Source organism: Podarcis cretensis (assembly GCF_951804945.1).
Source record: "Podarcis cretensis genome assembly, chromosome: 4".
NCBI lineage: Eukaryota > Metazoa > Chordata > Lepidosauria > Squamata > Lacertidae > Podarcis > Podarcis cretensis.
In genome coordinates, this window is record NC_137173.1 from 76132505 (window position 1) to 76150103 (window position 17599).

Sequence of the window (17599 nt, forward strand, 5' to 3'; positions counted from 1 at the left end):
GACACATTCCTCTTAAGATGGTAGTGGTGGTATTTGTTGTTGTTAAAATCATCATCAACACCACTTGCCCTTCACCAGGTCCCAGGGCAGGTTATGAACAATATAACATTTAGAAATTATTAAAAACAAAACCAATTGCAGTCACAGGAATAGCGTGGATTCTGAAAACACACATCTCAAATAAAACAAATGTGTTTGTTTTATAGCCGTGGTTACCAACGTGGGCAACACACCCCACATGCAGGGGCAATTTGATTTTTAAGGGGGTCAATTAGAGAATGAGTTATTAACAGTGAATAGGCTTTTAGGCTTCCTCCGTGTGGAGTTCACTTTTTGAATAAGAATTTTATGTCACAGGGGTGGCATCAGGATTTTAAAGATGCTTAGGTGGGGCATGGCCAAAAAAAGGATGGGAACCACTGTTTTGTAGTGAGTGGACTAATTTAAAATATGATTCCCCTATTTGCAGTTTGAAAAAGAAAAGGACAGTTTTGGCGAGTTCCCTTCTGAATATTATGCACTGTGTTAGTCATACTTGTTGCCTCCATTCCTTTCCAGACCCCCAATTCTCCTGAAGAACACTAGGTCCAAGGCACTGAAGAGGATGCAGAATGGTGGCCAGATTTCTAACACAATTCTGCACAGCTCAGGTTAGTTTCTGAATTTGGGGAGCAGGGGAGGTTAGAGAACAATGTGCAATGACTGATACACTCACTGTTTTCTTAGCTGCACCATGTGGGAAAGAACAAACTTTCCTATACCATGTTAACCACACCCACGCAATTACATAAAGGAGACAATAGTTTGTTTACCTTTGTTTCACCTTTATATTCCCAACTAAGTAATCAGTTTTGAAAAGCTTTTAGTTATCAAGTGATGTGGTCTAATAGTAGCATTTGTAAGGCTCAGTTGATTCAGTGGGTGTACTAATCATTGTTTCAGACTAGTACAATAATTATGTTCGTCAGTAAGACTGCATATAATACAACTGTAGAAATTGCACTCTGTGAACTCAACAAGAAACCTTTCCCCCACCAATTAAAACAACAACACTGGGGAGTTGTACAATTTATTTTTTTGTTTTAAAAGAAACCACGGAATTGTAAACCTGCAGAAAAAGAACCATGGTCTGATTTACACGTAATACTGAATTAACCATGAGTTATCCCATAGAATTGTGCAGCCTCTCTAGCCTCGTTTTGTCCAAAGTTGGGTAAGTGGTTTGTTTAAACTTGTCAGTGAGAACAAATCAGAATCTGAAAATATATTGAGAGAGGAGTAGCACTTAAGTCCAAGGCTTACTGCAGCTTGTTCATATGGTAAGAAACCATGGTTTCCTGTTATGTGTGAACCAGACCAGTATTACATTGAATTTATTATTTCATAGGAAGACTCCGAAGACAATGTAGTTGTCATCATGCCATACTGATCAGCAAACTTTTCTACCTGTTTTTTTTGGGGGGGGAACTAGTTGCACTTAAATGCCAATGTAATGATTACACTAAATAAAAACAGAGTTATACACAAATCGAGTTTTCTTGTATGCACACACATGCTATCTCTGATTCACTTCTTTCTGTGCCAAAGAAGTATTGGGAGAAGTTAGTTTGGGGGGAGGGGATTATAGCAATTAACACCTTAGTCATACATATACTTGCAAGTTGCTCATATTGACCTTTGTATATTCTGCCTTGTAAATATTGACTCTTAGAAAAAGGTTTTTTCCCCCATATTTAGTGTCAAACCTGGCACCTTTATGCTGATAAAAAAAGTGGTGAGAGAAGTTTTGATAACAGAGAATCTTACCTTAGGTTTGATTCACGCATTCATTTGCACAGGTATATACAATAAAGTCTGTGAGAAACAGTGTCTGAATTTTATGAATTTATCTTATAGAATAAATGTCATTCTTATAACATTCAGAGAATTAAGCAAAGGCAAGTAATATAATGCTCAGAATAACAGAAGTGGAGGAAACCATTGGTTCAGCACTGATTTGAATACAACTACACATCTGTTTCCTTTTTGGATGTTGAGAAGACTGATAAATGAAAACATCATCAATAAGAAGTAAGAAATGATGAATTCTCAGTTTACTGGTTCTTCACCCAAAGGATTACATGAAGAGTGAGAACTGTTACCTCTCTAGAAAGGAGTTATTTGATATCTTTTTTGGTTCTTCCTTTTCCTTCCCCCTTTAGAGTGACAACAATTTTAGAACAAGGATTCAGTTTCACATATTACAAAGTAAGATTAGTTGCAGAGAAGCAGGAAACCTATAGGGTCTAGAAAGGTAATATTTTAGTAGTCAGGTGGAATCTAAAAAGCACTATGATAAAGCAATTTTGTTGCTTAAGTGGTACTACAAAGATAGGTTTTTGAATTGAGGGGTCAAACTAGAATCTTCGGGCATGCCCTTACAATTCTATAAACACCAGCTTTAATTTTTCTTTGTTATGTGCTTGCAAGGAACATTTTACAATTAAAATTAAAATTTGACTTTCCCCTGAGTCATAACTGGTAGGAAGAATGAAATGTATTGAATAATAAAGCTGCTCGGGAGGTTTTTCAGAGTTAATATATTTCTATAGAAAGTTTATAAATCCATCTTGTTACACATACTTGCATATGTAGCTTTAAAATGATGGGGTGGGGGAGGTTTCAATACATTTTTAGGATTTAAAGTTCTGTAAAGCTTTTGGAGATGGAAACAATACTGAAAAGGGCTTAATCATTTTATGTCCATCATCTCAAAAAACAAACATGCACTTAGATGAAACATAATTAGAAATTGGCTTAGCACACAAAAGAAAGGACTACTGAAAACTATCTTTTTCAGCTCCACTGAATAAGGAATTGTTTTTCATTATAATAAAACAAGTGGCTTCTAATAAGGAAAAATTGGAAAAATTCTTATTAAATGAATGTTTTATAGAGTGTTAAATAACATTTACAATGTCTGTACTTTAAATAATGTAATTTTCATAGCTGAGTATGTGTTATTGTCAGTATGTATTTTTGTAAACTACAAATTAAAACAAGTGTTAATGGGGTTTTTATTATTTACAAATGACATATTTAATGGCCATTACAAATACACTTTCTTAGACACTGTGACATTATTCAGAATTCAAACCCAGTTACAGCCTGATGAAGACCTGCTGTCTCCCCAAAATACTTAATGCTTACAATGGGTTATATAGCTGCAGAGCCAGCACATCGCTGTTAATGGATATATATGAAATAGGAACTGACACTAGTATTTCTATAAGTAGACTGTTGTTTGTTTAACTTTAAAAACAAATTGCTTTTTGATACTTTGGATTGAATCCTAAATTACTTTTCTCTTCACACAAGGGATGGGTGTGATTTCCATAAACTCCCCCTCCATCTGCAGCCCTGCCATATTATATCTGACCCGTTTCCTAAGGGTCCCTCAATCTCCAGAGCCAGATTTTCTCTAAGGAGGTTGTAGAGCTCTGTTTAGTGAATGTGAATGCTGTTCACAGAATGGAAGTTAGGATCCAAGCCACTAATTAATATAACATCAGATTTGTATTCAAAATTAAACCACATATATTAAATATAATTCATCTTAAAAATGTATTTCCTCCTGAAGTGAAAGTGTGTCGTAACTTAGCAGGCATACAATCAAGCTACAACAGATAAAAGAAAAGATAAACTGTTTTCTGTTTTCATCTCTACAGCGATAGGTTCATTAATAATGTTTCTTTGACAGCACGCAGCTGAAATCATCTTCACATTTCTTTTCAGTTTAATGTACTAAGAGTGGATATTGGTTGCATAAAACAGCATATTAAAACATATATTCCAGTGGCTAAAATAAAATATTTGCGTGTGCACACTCCTACTTTTAAGAAGTATTCTGAATCTTATCCACCATCAACTGGATTAAAACAATCATTTTAGTAAACCCTGAGTTCAATTTGGCATTTGCATTTCTATAACAGATATCAGACTTTTTTTCATTATCTTCTTCAGTTAGAAGTTCTTCAAAATAGAATCCCTATAAAAGATGGAAAATTGTGGTGTTTAACATCATCCGGTACGTAATGGCAGTTGCCCCTCAAATCAAGCAATATGTGTAAGTTATTTTCTCTGGTTTCAATTATAAGGCCCTTAATAAACTATTTTAAAAAAACAATCATGCTAAAAATCACCATGCATTCATAACTCAATTCACTTACAAAACCTAGCCTCTTTCATTGCTCACTTCTTCATTTGTTTAAACTATCTCACAATAACTTTTTGTCTATTGTAGTTCTCAGCCTGGTCCTTCACTTATCATCAAAATAAGCTCTGACAAAACAATCCCCACAAACCCAAATGTATATTTAACAATATTTATATACTGTTTAATTTACCAACCTTTAAACTGTTTACATAAAATGATTCAAAATATTCAACAGAAAATATGAAACATTTGAGTGGGCACATATAGGATAAGATAATCCTTCAAGTAAACTGTTGCTCCAGCCACTTTTCTGTGTTCCTGACTCACTTTCAGTATCAGGACCAACAGAAAAGTGTCTGGGATAGTTAATGAAGTGTGGGGAACCCTATGGGGGAATGTTGAGTGCCTCACTCCCATGAAATTTACTGGTGTATTAAGGCCCTCCCCCATCTCCTGCTTTATATATAATATGAATGGAGTTAACTTAATGCTACTGTATATATTTCTGGTTTTATACAAATTCTAAAATGGCCATTTTCCCCCTGCAGTTCTTCGTAACTCCTCCTGCCTCTTTTCCATACTAAGGGCGTTGCAACACCGTGCTTTTAACTTTAGTATGGTATGTTAAAGAGAACCAACCCCACTCAGCTGGTAAGATAACCCCTTACCCTGGCCTATAGTATGTGCACAGACAATTTTTCTGCTAAAGGTTAGGTACAGAGTAGGAACAGTGAGGCATCTTGTTAAATCTTCTATAAGAGCACAGTGCTGCTTTTATTTACACATCTAATGTGTAATTAGATGTGTAACATACACATCTAATGTGAAAATACATTAACAGGAATTTTGTGCACAAACATGATATAGAAGCTTTGGCACAGACAGCCAATCTCAACTGCTCAAAAGGCTACCATGGCAACTGGCTATTATACACTGATCCCTACTAACTTGAGCATGAAGTTTACATAGTCAATTCTACACAGGCTGTGCAGTTTACATGGGCTCGTTTTTCCCTGTAGCCATCATATGACCCCCAAAAGAACAGTAGAGGCGATTAATTTTTCAGAGTAAAATTAAATAAGTTGTGTAAGACAATGTGATTAAAGTAGAGGTGGCTTGGATTCACGTGCACCAAAATTACACCGGTGGGGAGACTTGTTAGTGAAAAATGAAGGATTGAAACCATGTGCACTTTAGATTGTATAAACACTTTTATTCATATGTATAATGCTGTATCCCCAAAGAAAGACATTTCAAACAGATTTTATCTTCTAGGGTATCTTCCGTACTAACGTCACACACATCTGCGAGTTCATCCATCTGCCTTCCTCTCTTGAGCTGACTAGTTGATATGAATGGGAAAGATACTGTCAAAAAATTGAAAAGGAGGGGCAAGGAGAAGACTTTGGGGGGAACCTCCAATGTTTCACATATTAGAGAACTCTACAAATGCTTTTACCCCTTATGAACTGCCCAGGGAAAGAAAATGACCTTTCCCAGGTGTAACAAGGCATCAGTGCCTTTATGATATCAACAACCATTACACTACTCCTCATCTCAGGCCTATTGCATGCTTAACAACCAATACATCATGCACTAAGGAAAAGGGCAATGGTAGTCATGCTCATTCATCCTGGAAGTAAAGGTTCAAGAATGAATGTAGACATAGCAAGGGTGATCTACAGATCAGTAACAATTACTGTCTGAAAACATCAGTGATGACAGTACAGCACTTGGGAAAAACAGAATACTTATCTCCCCACAGGAAAAGTTAGCATCTCCACCCTCGGGTGATCTGGAAGTCAAGAGTGAGGAACTATAACTCATTCCCATTTTACTTCTAAACACTTCTTTGAACCATCTATAATGAACAAGAGCATGGTTTCTGGGGTGTGTGTGTGTGAATACAACCATTATCTTATGAGTGAGGAGAAAAGACTTTATACTGATGCCCAAACAAATTTGTTCCTGAATTCTACAACTGTGCAGGACATATAAACAGAATAAAAAGTGCATTATTTCAGAGCTAAGATCTCATATCACTACTAAGTAAAGTAATGTTCTCACCATTCTGAAGATCTGTCCAGAGACTTGTCAGAAGACCGGTGCCGAGAACGTTCAGGTGATGATGTCCTTATTGTAGAAGTTAATTGGTATGGAGCTCCCAGACTCTGGCGGCGAAGCTCTTGGACAGCACGCTCTCTAAAACAAAAGGGTAATTTATCTTAAGATGGGGTAAACACAACAAGCTAAAAGGTGAAGATTCTCACCAAGACTGTTCTTCAGACAGATTATAACGCTGAAAGATGGGGAATGGAGACAGATCGTTCCACAAAGCCAGGAGGAAGGCCAGCACAGGCTTTGGGTGTAAAAGTACAGATGGCGACCATTTTGTACTGGGGTTCCGTTCCCAGCCTCTGTATGCATCGACGGAGCACGCATAAGTGCCCCTGCCCCTGTTATGCCCTCTTCCGGGTCCAAAAGGACCCGTGCCCTGGCAACTGCACATCAATTGGACACACCTAAAATGGTTGCCACCTGTGTAGAAAAATAGAAAACTACTTTATATCAGGTAAAATTACTTTGTCCATCTAGCTTAGTACTGTCTACTCTGGCAGTGGCTCTCTGCATTCTCTAGGACCTTCTACATTCAAACACATGCTCTACCACTGAGTTGTGGTCTGTCCTCAAATATCACCTCATCTTCTCTAATTGTCCATTTGGGTAACCATTCACCACACTGGCAAACTGAAGCTCTGTTCAAGTGGGCCTACATGCAGGTCTAGGCATGTTAACTCAAGAGGTGAATGGGAAGGATTTAGCACTGGCTGGCAATGCAGACGAGCTGCCATCCTATCACTCCTCAATCTGATGATGTAGAGAGCTTCATCTGCTGCAGAATTAGGAAGGAAATGTTAGTTGGCCAAACTTCAGGATTTTTTTGTCCACTTTGCATCTAGCACATTTCCTTCATGCAAGGTGATTTAAAGTCAGTGGACATTTTAAAATGCAAAACGATACATATGTTTGCTGCAAGCTTATTCTGGAACACAGTGCAGTAGGCCATTAAAGGGACCGTAGGTAAGGTTAAAGGACCCCTAACAGTTAAGTCCAGTAGTGAACGACTCTGGGGTTGCGGCGCTCATCTCGCTTTACTGGCTGAGGGAGCCGACATTTGTCCGCAGACAGTTTTTCCGGGTCATGTGGCCAGCATGACTAAGCCGCTTCTGGCGAAACCAAAGCAACACACAGAAACGCTGTTTACCTTCCCACCAGAACAGTACCTATTTATCTACTTGCACTTTGACGTGCTTTCGAACTGCTAGGTTGGCAGGAGCTGGGACCGAGCAACGGGAGCTCACCCTGTCGCAGGGATTCGAACCGCCGACCTTCTCATTGGCAAGCCCTAGGCTCCCTAATAAATATGCTTTCAATTACAGCTTTAGTTCCAGTGAATATAAGATTACTGCTAAGATGCTTTTAGAAAATATGTACATGGCTCTTTTTAAATTAGCATGATTGCATGTGATCTTATTTGGGAAAATAACAGAAGACTAAACATGTGATCATACACTTGCCTTTCAAAGCGTTCTGTACCCAGCTGCCTTTTGGTGATATCTAACTCAGACTCCAATTGAGTTATTGTATTTTTGAGCTGTGAAAAATCTCGACTCTGGGTAGCACTATAACAGACAAAAGTATCATTTGAACTGAATGGATGCAATTATTCAAATAATATAAAATAAACAATGGGTTGAATTCAGACTTAAACAAGTATAAAATAGACCCACAGAGTAATCATAACCAAGTCTCACTGATTTTAATGGATTCGCTCTCATGTTTGACCATAAACCCCAATACAATTAGCTTTTCAAGAATAGCATTCAGTGTATTCAGTATAAAAAAACAAGTTGGAGAAGGGTAAAAACAAAAACAAAAAAACAATTATGGGATATTTCGGCTCTCAAAAGGAATTGAATATATTCAGTGCTTAAAATTTCAAACGACGCTGAACAGAAATATATCCACACCTAGACATATAAACAAAACGCATGCACAAATGTTTGTAACACTTTCTGTGCCGATTTCCTAATCACACAAACACCAGTTACTTTCACAGGGCAATCGGGGTAGAATCATGATTAGTCCAGGATTTGGGAGGGAGGGGAAATTTTATAACTTGCAACCTGCTCCAATCACAAAAATAATGTTCTTCCATTTTTCAGGCTGCCTTCTTTTCCAAGAATTCCTCGTGCAGGTGGCTACTACTCCCTATCAGTGCTCTCTTTCTTTCCCACTTAGTAGAAAGATGGGCATACTAACAAAAATTAATATAGTGGTTTCAAATCTAGAAGAACTGTGTTGTTTCTACCAGTTACTAACTTACATCTTGTTTTCAGCCAGCGAAAGCTGCTCTTTAAGAAGCTGAATTTCAGAATCTTTTTCTTGGCTTATCATCTGAGATTGATATTCCTTTTCACGGTTGGATGCTAACAATGTTTCTAGGTTTTTAATTGAAATTCTTTCATTAGTGAGTTGTTTTTTGAGGAGTTCGGTTTCAGAGTGAGACGATTCCCATTCATTTTGCAGCTGAAAGCCAAAAAGGTTAAATTTCTTCATTTTCCCTAATATGCAATATATTAGAAACTGATGAATTACATTTCAAATTGTAAACTAAATTCCATTAGCACTCTTCTTCCCCATATCATCTTCCTAGATGTAAAATATGCACCTAATACTCAGTAACTGCAATTCCCTGTCTGTCAATTCAAAAATATGGTACCAAGACGAACACATTGTTAAGTACTTTTAGCTCCCATTTTATTTTCATACACTGAAATCAGTGTGGCTTAAATATGTTTAACTCTGGCTAGGTTGTATTGATTTTCTTCTCTTTCCCACCCCTGAATAGAGAATTATATAACTGTATGCCCCAGTTAAACTTTAGAGGGCATAATCTGAAGCTCTGTGGAGCCCCAATTTACATACAAAGCTCCATGAGAGCAGAGTCTGCCTGAATGTTTTCTTACATGCTAGATAGTGAGATGGTCTTCAGTGAGAAATATTATTCTGCACATAGGGCATTCTGATGGGGCAGGATATGCATATTCAGAGTTCATTCATATTCCGGGCACAGGTCTTTGACTGAGAGTTGCCATTAAGTCTTACCACCAACTGAGGTGAGTGCTCTGGTTTCTTACAAAGATTTGCAGATGCCATTGGGGTTGCAGTAGCCCCCAAAGCCAGGTCTGTAAGTTTTGCACAACTATGATGTGGGGTGGGCACCAAGATTCACAGACAAGGTTCTAACTGGAAAAATATTTTTAAAAATCAGGGTAATAAATAAATTTTGCAAAAACTGAGGAGCACTTCTGACCCCTGATACTTTTTGTGGTGATGCTAACAGAAGTGGCTGATTAGTTGATTATGGAAAAATAGTATTGTTTTTCCACTTTGCAGTCACTTCCAAGCATTAAGTGATTAAAAAAACAAACCTGTCATTTTAACAGGAGTAGACTTGGCATTGAGAGTAAAAACACTTATTTTTAATTAAATTAAGGAGAGGAGACCTGAAACACCATATGGCAATTCGCACATTGACATAGTTGAGAACTGACTTGAACATGGAATTGTGGAAAATTGACCAAAAAAAATTACATTTCCCCCCCAGTTTTATCAGGGTACATTTGATTTCCACTTGTTGACAGAGGGTTAAAAGTGTCATTTCAGAAAGTTCTGGTGTGTATTTATCACCGTAGAAACTTGGTATGCATCTATGCCAAGTAATCTACATGATGCATAGAATGGAATGTTGGTCACTTACCATGAACATTCTTTCTGGGGGCATGCAGGGGGAATCCAGTAAACAGTGGATTAATACTACCCGCTGCCCTAGGACAGGTGGGGTCACATGATACCAAAACGATTGCATCATTCAACTCCTAAGACTCCATCTCCAGTTTCAACCATATTCGAGTTGGAGAAAGAGCCATCAGAGAAGCACTTGTGAGCAAAATAAAGAGAGCCTAGAAAAGAAAAGTAAAAAGTAACCCCTCCAAATAGACATGGCACAAATCAGATGCTGGAGCCCAGGCCCATACAAAGGGTGCGTCTGGATGCCTCCTGCACACCCCATGAAAGAACATTAATGGAAAGTGACCAACATTCTGTTCCCAGTGATGCATCCAAGAGGCATCCAGAAAACAGTATTACTTACCTAAGCTAAGCCAAATCAGGGAGGGATCAGAGGGGTGGTTGCCCTGGGGAGAGGTCCTATGATGAAGAAGTGACACTAACCCAGGGGAAATACAGGACCCAGGACCCCTCCTAGCATGTTTAGCCACCAGCTGTCCTGAAGAGTTTGCGGGTCAGACAAGACCTCCAACGATTCCTCTGAGGAATACGAAAAAATGCAATGCAGATATTTGTTCGATTTCTTATGATTGTGGCCATGCAAAAAAGTCTTTTAAGACTTTTAAAGTGTTTTCAGAATGGCTTAAATCCTTGGAAGGAGAAGCAGACAAATCTGAGGTATGGTGACTTAATTTGTCCCTTTTCCCAAAGCAAGATGGATGTAGGGCTAGAGCAAAATGCTGATTGATGTAAGCCTCAATAATATCTCTGAGCAGTTGTACAAGCGGCGAGTGCGGCATATCTGGAGATGGACCCTTAATAAGCCTTTGATCCTAACAGCCAGACTAGAAGAGCAAAAAGGCTGTGTTGGGTGGACGGCTGCTGAACCCAGACGTGCTAGCCAGCCTAAGTAGTGATGGTAAAGGGCCACATTATTGAGTAAGAAGCTGCTGAGCTGAGAAGAGCTAGTCAGGCCTGTAGGAGGGAATGAAGGAGCACCATTGCCTGGATGAGGGAGGTTGTCAAATGAGTGGGAGCCAGTGGCCAGTTTGTAAAAGCACACCAGGTCCAGAAGGTCTAGGTTGAAGGGGGAGGGATTCTGCCCTCTACTGGCCAGATGAAAGGAGGGCTATCAAATTCTCTATCCCAGATGGTGGAGCAGAGGTTTCATGCGTAAAACCTAATTTTAAGTGGCTGCCATTTTCCTGCCAAAAACTGCTACCCTGGCAAAGCTTTAGCTGATAGAAGAAACACTGAAACTTATCCCAGCCTAGAGGGAAAGCATCAAAAGACTTAACGGACTGGCTAAAATCCCAGCCAAACTCCATTGCTCCCCAGCACTCTCCCTCATCAACAGGCACCTTAGCCTAGACAGCACTGGAAAGGCCAGGTTAGAAATCAGAATTGTGGCTGTAAGTGCTCCAGAGAAAGGTACTAGCTTCTTCTACTGCAGGTGGCTTGGTGGCAAGTAGATCTGAGGGAGTGATAGCTGGCTTTTTTTCTTTTGTTAGCCAGGACATGGGTTGTCTCTTCTAAGAGCTCACTTCCCCTTCCCCCACAGACACCATAGGAAAAACCTGGGGGGGGGGGGAGAATAAGAGAGAGGAGGAAAAAACCTGACCAAATTCATAAAGAGAAAGGAATAAAAGGAACAAGGAGCCAAGGTAAATGTAAGAAAATAAGAAGCAGGAGCTTTGAATCACTAGGGAGGGAAGGAACTGGAGGTGTAATCTAAGGAGCTGGCTTATGCAGTCATTTTGGTACCATGTAACTCTGCCTTCTTAAGGAAGTTGGTGGGGAAAATAAAGTCACTGTTTTCTGGATGCCTCCTGCGTGAATCCCTAGGAAAAATGGATGGTGATATTATAGATGGGGCTGCTGGCTCCATGCGCCGCCACCCCCCAACTTATCCAATGCCTTCTCCCTTTACACCTGACCAAATCCACCCTCTTTACACCTGACCCACCCACTCACAGCTCACCCCAACCCCTTTTTTACTCAGTTATTGAAGTCTTGTGAGATTATGTAGAGAGGTTCCATCATATGTACCAAAAATAGACAAAGGAGAACACTGTTGATGTTGCATCTTATGCTAAGGTTCAGTTACAGCAGTCTACAGTACAGTGGTACCATGGGTTACATACGCTTCAGGTTACAGATGCTTCAGGTTACAGACTCTGCTAACCCAGAAATAGTATCTCGGGTTAAGAACTTTGCTTCAGGATGAGAACAGAAATCGTGCTCCTGCAGCGCCACAGCAGCGGGAGGCCCCATTAGCTAAAATGGTACTTCAGGTTAAGAACAGTTTCAGGTTAAGAACGGACCTCCGGAACGAATTAAGTACTTAACCCAAGGTACCACTGTACATGTATACACAAAAACATATAAAACCAGGAACCCCTGGAATTGGGGACCCCACAAGGTGGAGGGCTTTCTCAGCAGCGGTGATCTCCCTGTGGAATATCCTCCCATCAGATGTTAAGGAGATAAAGAACTACACAACTTTTAGAAGATATCTGAAGAGAGCCTTGTATCAGGAAGTTTTAAATGTTTATGTTTTTATACAGTATGTGCTGGAAGCCGCCCAGTGTGGCTGGAGAAACCCAGCCAGACGGGCAGGGATATAAATAATACAATTAATTATTGTTATTATTAAACTTACTTCACAGTTAAACTATGATGGCCACAAATCTGGATCACTTTAAAAGAGGATTAGACAAATTCATGGCAGATAAGACAATCAATGGCTCCTATAGTCTTTCACCGCTATTGGAGGCAATATGCCTCTGAATGCCAGTTGCTGGGATTCTTAAGTGGGGAAAGAGCTGTTGCATTCAGGTCCTGCTTAGGGGCTTTTCATAGGCTTCTAGTTTGGCCATTGGGAGAACAGGATGCTGTACCAGTAGGGCCTTTGGTGTAATCCAGCAGGGCTCTTCTTATGTTTGTATTTAAGCAAACGTACATAACATAAAGGTTGCTGTATTGTGAGAATTTCATTCAAGATGATATTAAAAGGCATTCCAACTTTTGTTTTCTGCCTTTCCTGTTTGCTCTAAACAATGTGTAGATTAGATTATACTTACCCGTTCTACTTCCTGTGTTGTGTTGCTTAGTTGCCGGGCTAATAACTCTTTGCTAGTGTCCAATTTTATGCAGAGTTCCCGAGTAGATGCCAACTCTGACAGTACAGAAACTTTCTCCAGTTGCACGTCATGGAGTTCCTCCTCCATTTTCAAAAGAGACTTACCTAATGTAGAAATCTGTGACTTGTGGGCTTTTTCTGCTGCTAATTGCTGTGGAAACATGTGTTGATAAAGACAATTTACCTTTTGATAGAAATGTACCGGAACAATGCCTAATAACTTTAGGGAAGATCAATTACAGTTTTAGTTAAACAATGATACCTTATCTTTTTCTAATACATAACTTCTAAGAGTTTCTGCTGTGAATTTAAAATAAAAATGTTACCTGTGAGCAGAATGTAAAATAAATATCTTGTGAACACTAGATGCAGCTACATCTCATTTATATCAATTATTTATATACACTGTTAAGGGCTATGGCTTAGGCAGACTGATCCAGAGTTCCATGTAGATTCAGTTGTTTGCAGAAAGCACAATATTGGTATATGAACTTTCAATGCAGAAAGTTGTTCTTCCTTGTACATGTCCAAGGAAGCCTTTGTAAGATAGAAGACGATGTGAACACTGAAGAATCTGCACTAGTAAGTAAGATCTGCACTGAAATAACAATTTTTGTTCTAAATAAAGACTGCGGGGTATCTCGAGAGGCCATCTGGATTAAAATAAAAGTGTCTAATCTTCAAAATTTTGATTTTTGGCTGCAAAATCAGATTTAAGAGCTGGGGATGGGGAGAAGATAGAATTATTAACTTTAGAAAACAAAAGCATACATATTATTCCTTACCAACCACAGGAACCATCTTAAGATACATAATGGTACCTAGAATACTGAACTCTCAGCTTGGTAAAAGTCTAGAATTCATACATTTACAGAAAAACAAGGGCTCACACCACATACTTATCCCAAACAGTCTCAAAAAGGCCAGAATGTGCGACAATCTAAGTAAGGTCAATGGTAGCTATTGCCATCAACTGGGTCCTGGGCTGGTGATCTGTGGTTTAGCTTAAAGCAATATGGTGGAAGCAGAACTGGAGGAGAAGCAAAGTGGCTGTGATCTCTCTGGGAACCCACATTTGCTTGGCCACACTAAGCCATGATTTGGTTTAGCATGGTGTGCAAATAGGGTCAGTGAATGATGGTGAGTGGAAGACCTCTTCCCTTTACAACAAATGTGCTTTCTGAAAGTACCTGTTGTAGCCCACATAACTGAGAGATATGTCTCACAATAAACTTTATCCCTTAACACTCCCAATGGAGATGAAGAACAAGGGCGAAAGTGCTGAATAGAAATGAAAAAGCTCTACTGCCCAGCTATTAAATGAAAATGAAATTGTAAAAATGGATTGCTGAGGCTTTTCAAACTTACGTGCCCAATCTCTGTTTCAAGAGCCTCTGTTCGTTCTTTTAGTCTGCGGCTCTCAGATTCTGCACTGAGGAGCTCCAGTTGGACAGAGCTACAATTTGCTTCCATTTGTTGGAACTTGGATTCCCACTTTTCTGCTTGCTCATTGGCCCTATGGTAGTTATCCAAAAGATCTTGATTCTCCTTTTCCTGAAATTCAAAATTTGGTTTCATTTTTGAAATTTGAGGCCAGTTTACATATGCCATGCATAGTGGGACAGAAAATTAGCTTGCATAATCACAGAGCAGGAGCCATGGTGGTGTCCAACAGATGTTTTGGACTACAACTCCCAACAGCATAGGTAACACCCAGTGATCATGGGAGTTCTAGTCAAAACATCTGGAAGGCACCACATTGGCTACCCCTGTCCTAGAGCACAGAAAACATAACCTGTTACAGTGCATATATTCTATCATTTGTATATATAATCACCTGAATGCTGCAATCCTTCCACAACTTTTTTGAGTGAAAGGTCATGCGAACTGGTTGCGTACATCCCATATTGTTAGACAATTGGAAAGAGAGCACATGGCTCTCTACTGCTACACCTTATAATATAAATGGATGGAAAAAAGTGAACTGGCCCTTAGTAAACTATAATCACTGCAGTCCAGTTGTATGGTGGGTTTGCAGGACTAGTGGACATCTGAACTTCACTGTAATAATAATAATAATAAGTTGGGCAATAGGGGCAGTACAGGATTCCTTTTGGTGTACCGACCTCCCCGCTGCACCAAGGATTCCCTGCCCGAGCTGCTTCAGGTCGTGGCGGATGTTCTCCTGGAGACACCTAGCTTGGTCGTCCTAGGGGATTTTAACATCCATGCCGACACGACCTTACAAGGGGCAGCTCGGGACTTCGTGGAAAGCATGGCCTCCATGGGGCTGTCCCTGAATAAGTCTGGCCCAACCCATAGCCGCGGACATGCCTTGGACCTGGTGTTTACCTCTATGGATGTTGGTGATCTGACACTAAGTAAAAGTGAAACAAAAGAAGTGCCATGGTCAGATCACTTCCTGGTGCAACTGGACTTCTCTGCGACCCATCCCCTCTGCAGGGAAGTGGGACCAATTTGGATGGTCCGCCCCCGCCACTTAATGGATCCAAATGGTTTCCAGAGAGTGGTAGGGGATGCTTTATCCCATGTTGATAAACAACTACCTGACATTCAGAAGACATCTTAAAGCAGCCCTGTTTAGGGAAGTTTTTAACGTGTGATTTTACTGTATTTTTGGTTTTTATGGAAGCCGCCCAGAGTGGCTGGGAAGGCCCAGCCAGATGGGCGGGATATAAATAATAAATTATTATTATTATTATGGGCAAGCACCAGCTGTATAGTGGGGAAGGGGAAGGGCTCTGATGTTGTTCCAAGTATACCGTTGCAGCTCCTTCCTCTGTAAGATCTGCTGCAAGAAAATCAAAGCAGATGAGGAAATGCCTCAGTAAACTTTTGTGTTTAGTAAAAATACAAAAAATAGTCTCATGAATTTTGTAACTGCATGCAAGCATTTTTCAGCATGCAATGCATTTTGAATTGAGGCCTTAAATAACACTAAGGCAGCTCAGATGTGCATTGACCTTGCATGCCTTCTCCTACTGGGATTATCAAATTCTTTTTGCCTTTTGCACATGTATCAGTACATATTAATGCTGATGGAAAGCTTCTCCTTCCTTCTACAGACTTTTGACCTATTTGAGATCTTAATCAAAAGCTAGTTTGGCTGCAAAGCTTTTGCAATCCATGGAACATAGACTATAAAAGTAATGCAGTTTCCCAGTACTGGCTGAGTAGAATCATTTTTTAGAGCAGGGGTGGTGAATGGGATCTGGTCTAATGGGAGAGATTGTTATCTCCCCCACCCCTTGCGGGCAAAATTTGACATCTGGTTGGGGTAGCCCACCTAGCAATACCCTGATGTCACAATGACATCAAACAACCCTTTTTTGCCTCAGGAGGAGTGCTTTGCAGGGCCTTTCACAAGACCCTTGCAAATTGCTCAGCAACATAGTATTTTGCATAGGGCTTTGCAAGGGTCTTGGTAAGCCCCTTGCAAATTACTATCTTGCAGAATGCTTTACAAGGGTCACTGTGAACAACCCAACAGCTCTCCTGCAGCATTTTGCACAGCACTTTCTGAAGGCTCAGTAAGACCTTTCAAATCATTAGAATGTAGACATAGGAATATGCTCCTTGACAGGAAGCACCCCATTAGACATTGCATGGTTTAGAAAACTTGCAGCTTTTCAAAGTATACATTTACTTTAGATTTCAGCATGCTCTTCAGTCTGGAAATATCTGTATGCCAATCTTCAGTTTTCGCCTTCAGATTATCAAGTTCATTCTGACATTCACTGAGTTTGTGATGCAGAATCTGTCAAAGAAATGTGAAACATTGTTTTAGGCAAGCATTTCATACTCTTTTCAGGTTTGACTATATTTTAGAAGTAGGATTAGGTGTCGTAAAGTGTTACAATTAAAGATGCATTCCTATATCTAAAAGGAGAAATACGAACCTTCAAGATGAAACAAAATTCTAAATAAAATTAAGAGTTAGCAGAACAAGCCTGAAGCAACACACATGTGCACACCCAGGGAGGACTGGCCCAAGAAATTTTGGCATTTGAGGGGAACCACAAAATGATGCCCTCCTCCCTGGCAGGGAAGAAGAGGTGAGTGAAGGTCCATGTCCACAACAAGGGGGGAATAAAATTCTACACTGGGATCTACTGCTCTATGAGGCAGGCACCTGCCACCTGAGCCCCTTGCTCATGAGTGGGCTGGTCCCACACACACACACACACACACACACACACACACACACATACACACACACACACACACACACCTGTCCATGGAAAAGACAAGAAACTGACTGAGATGATGGGAGTGTGACCAACAGATAAAGACCAGTCTGTGTTTCCTGTCTTCAGCAGCAAGAGAGCGGCGTAACCCATAAGATGACATCTTAACCACCTCCAGAGAACATAGTGTTATGAGTTTGT

General features: G+C 39.9%; 1 protein-coding gene across 5 annotated transcripts in view; it reads right to left on the reverse strand.

Moving 5' to 3' along the window:
* Positions 1 to 1055: 1055 nt before the first annotated feature.
* Positions 1056 to 17599, reverse strand: part of TSGA10 (testis specific 10) — a 39475-nt gene continuing 22931 nt past the window's right edge. For 2 of the 5 annotated variants that reach the window (XM_079972573.1, XM_079972574.1), the window contains exons 14-20: positions 16858 to 16968; positions 14559 to 14744; positions 13132 to 13341; positions 8583 to 8785; positions 7774 to 7878; positions 6263 to 6397; positions 5388 to 5537 (exon numbers count right to left, since the gene is read on the reverse strand). In XM_079972573.1, the coding sequence (XP_079828699.1) occupies positions 5408 to 5537; positions 6263 to 6397; positions 7774 to 7878; positions 8583 to 8785; positions 13132 to 13341; positions 14559 to 14744; positions 16858 to 16968 (1080 nt within the window). In that variant the 3' untranslated portion in view covers positions 5388 to 5407. Of the gene's footprint in view, positions 4028 to 5387; positions 5538 to 5576; positions 5991 to 6262; positions 6398 to 7773; positions 7879 to 8582; positions 8786 to 10019; positions 10222 to 13131; positions 13342 to 14558; positions 14745 to 16857; positions 16969 to 17599 lie in introns of those variants that run through there. The other 3 variants (XM_079972575.1, XM_079972576.1, XR_013837853.1) reach the window with 3 other exon arrangements.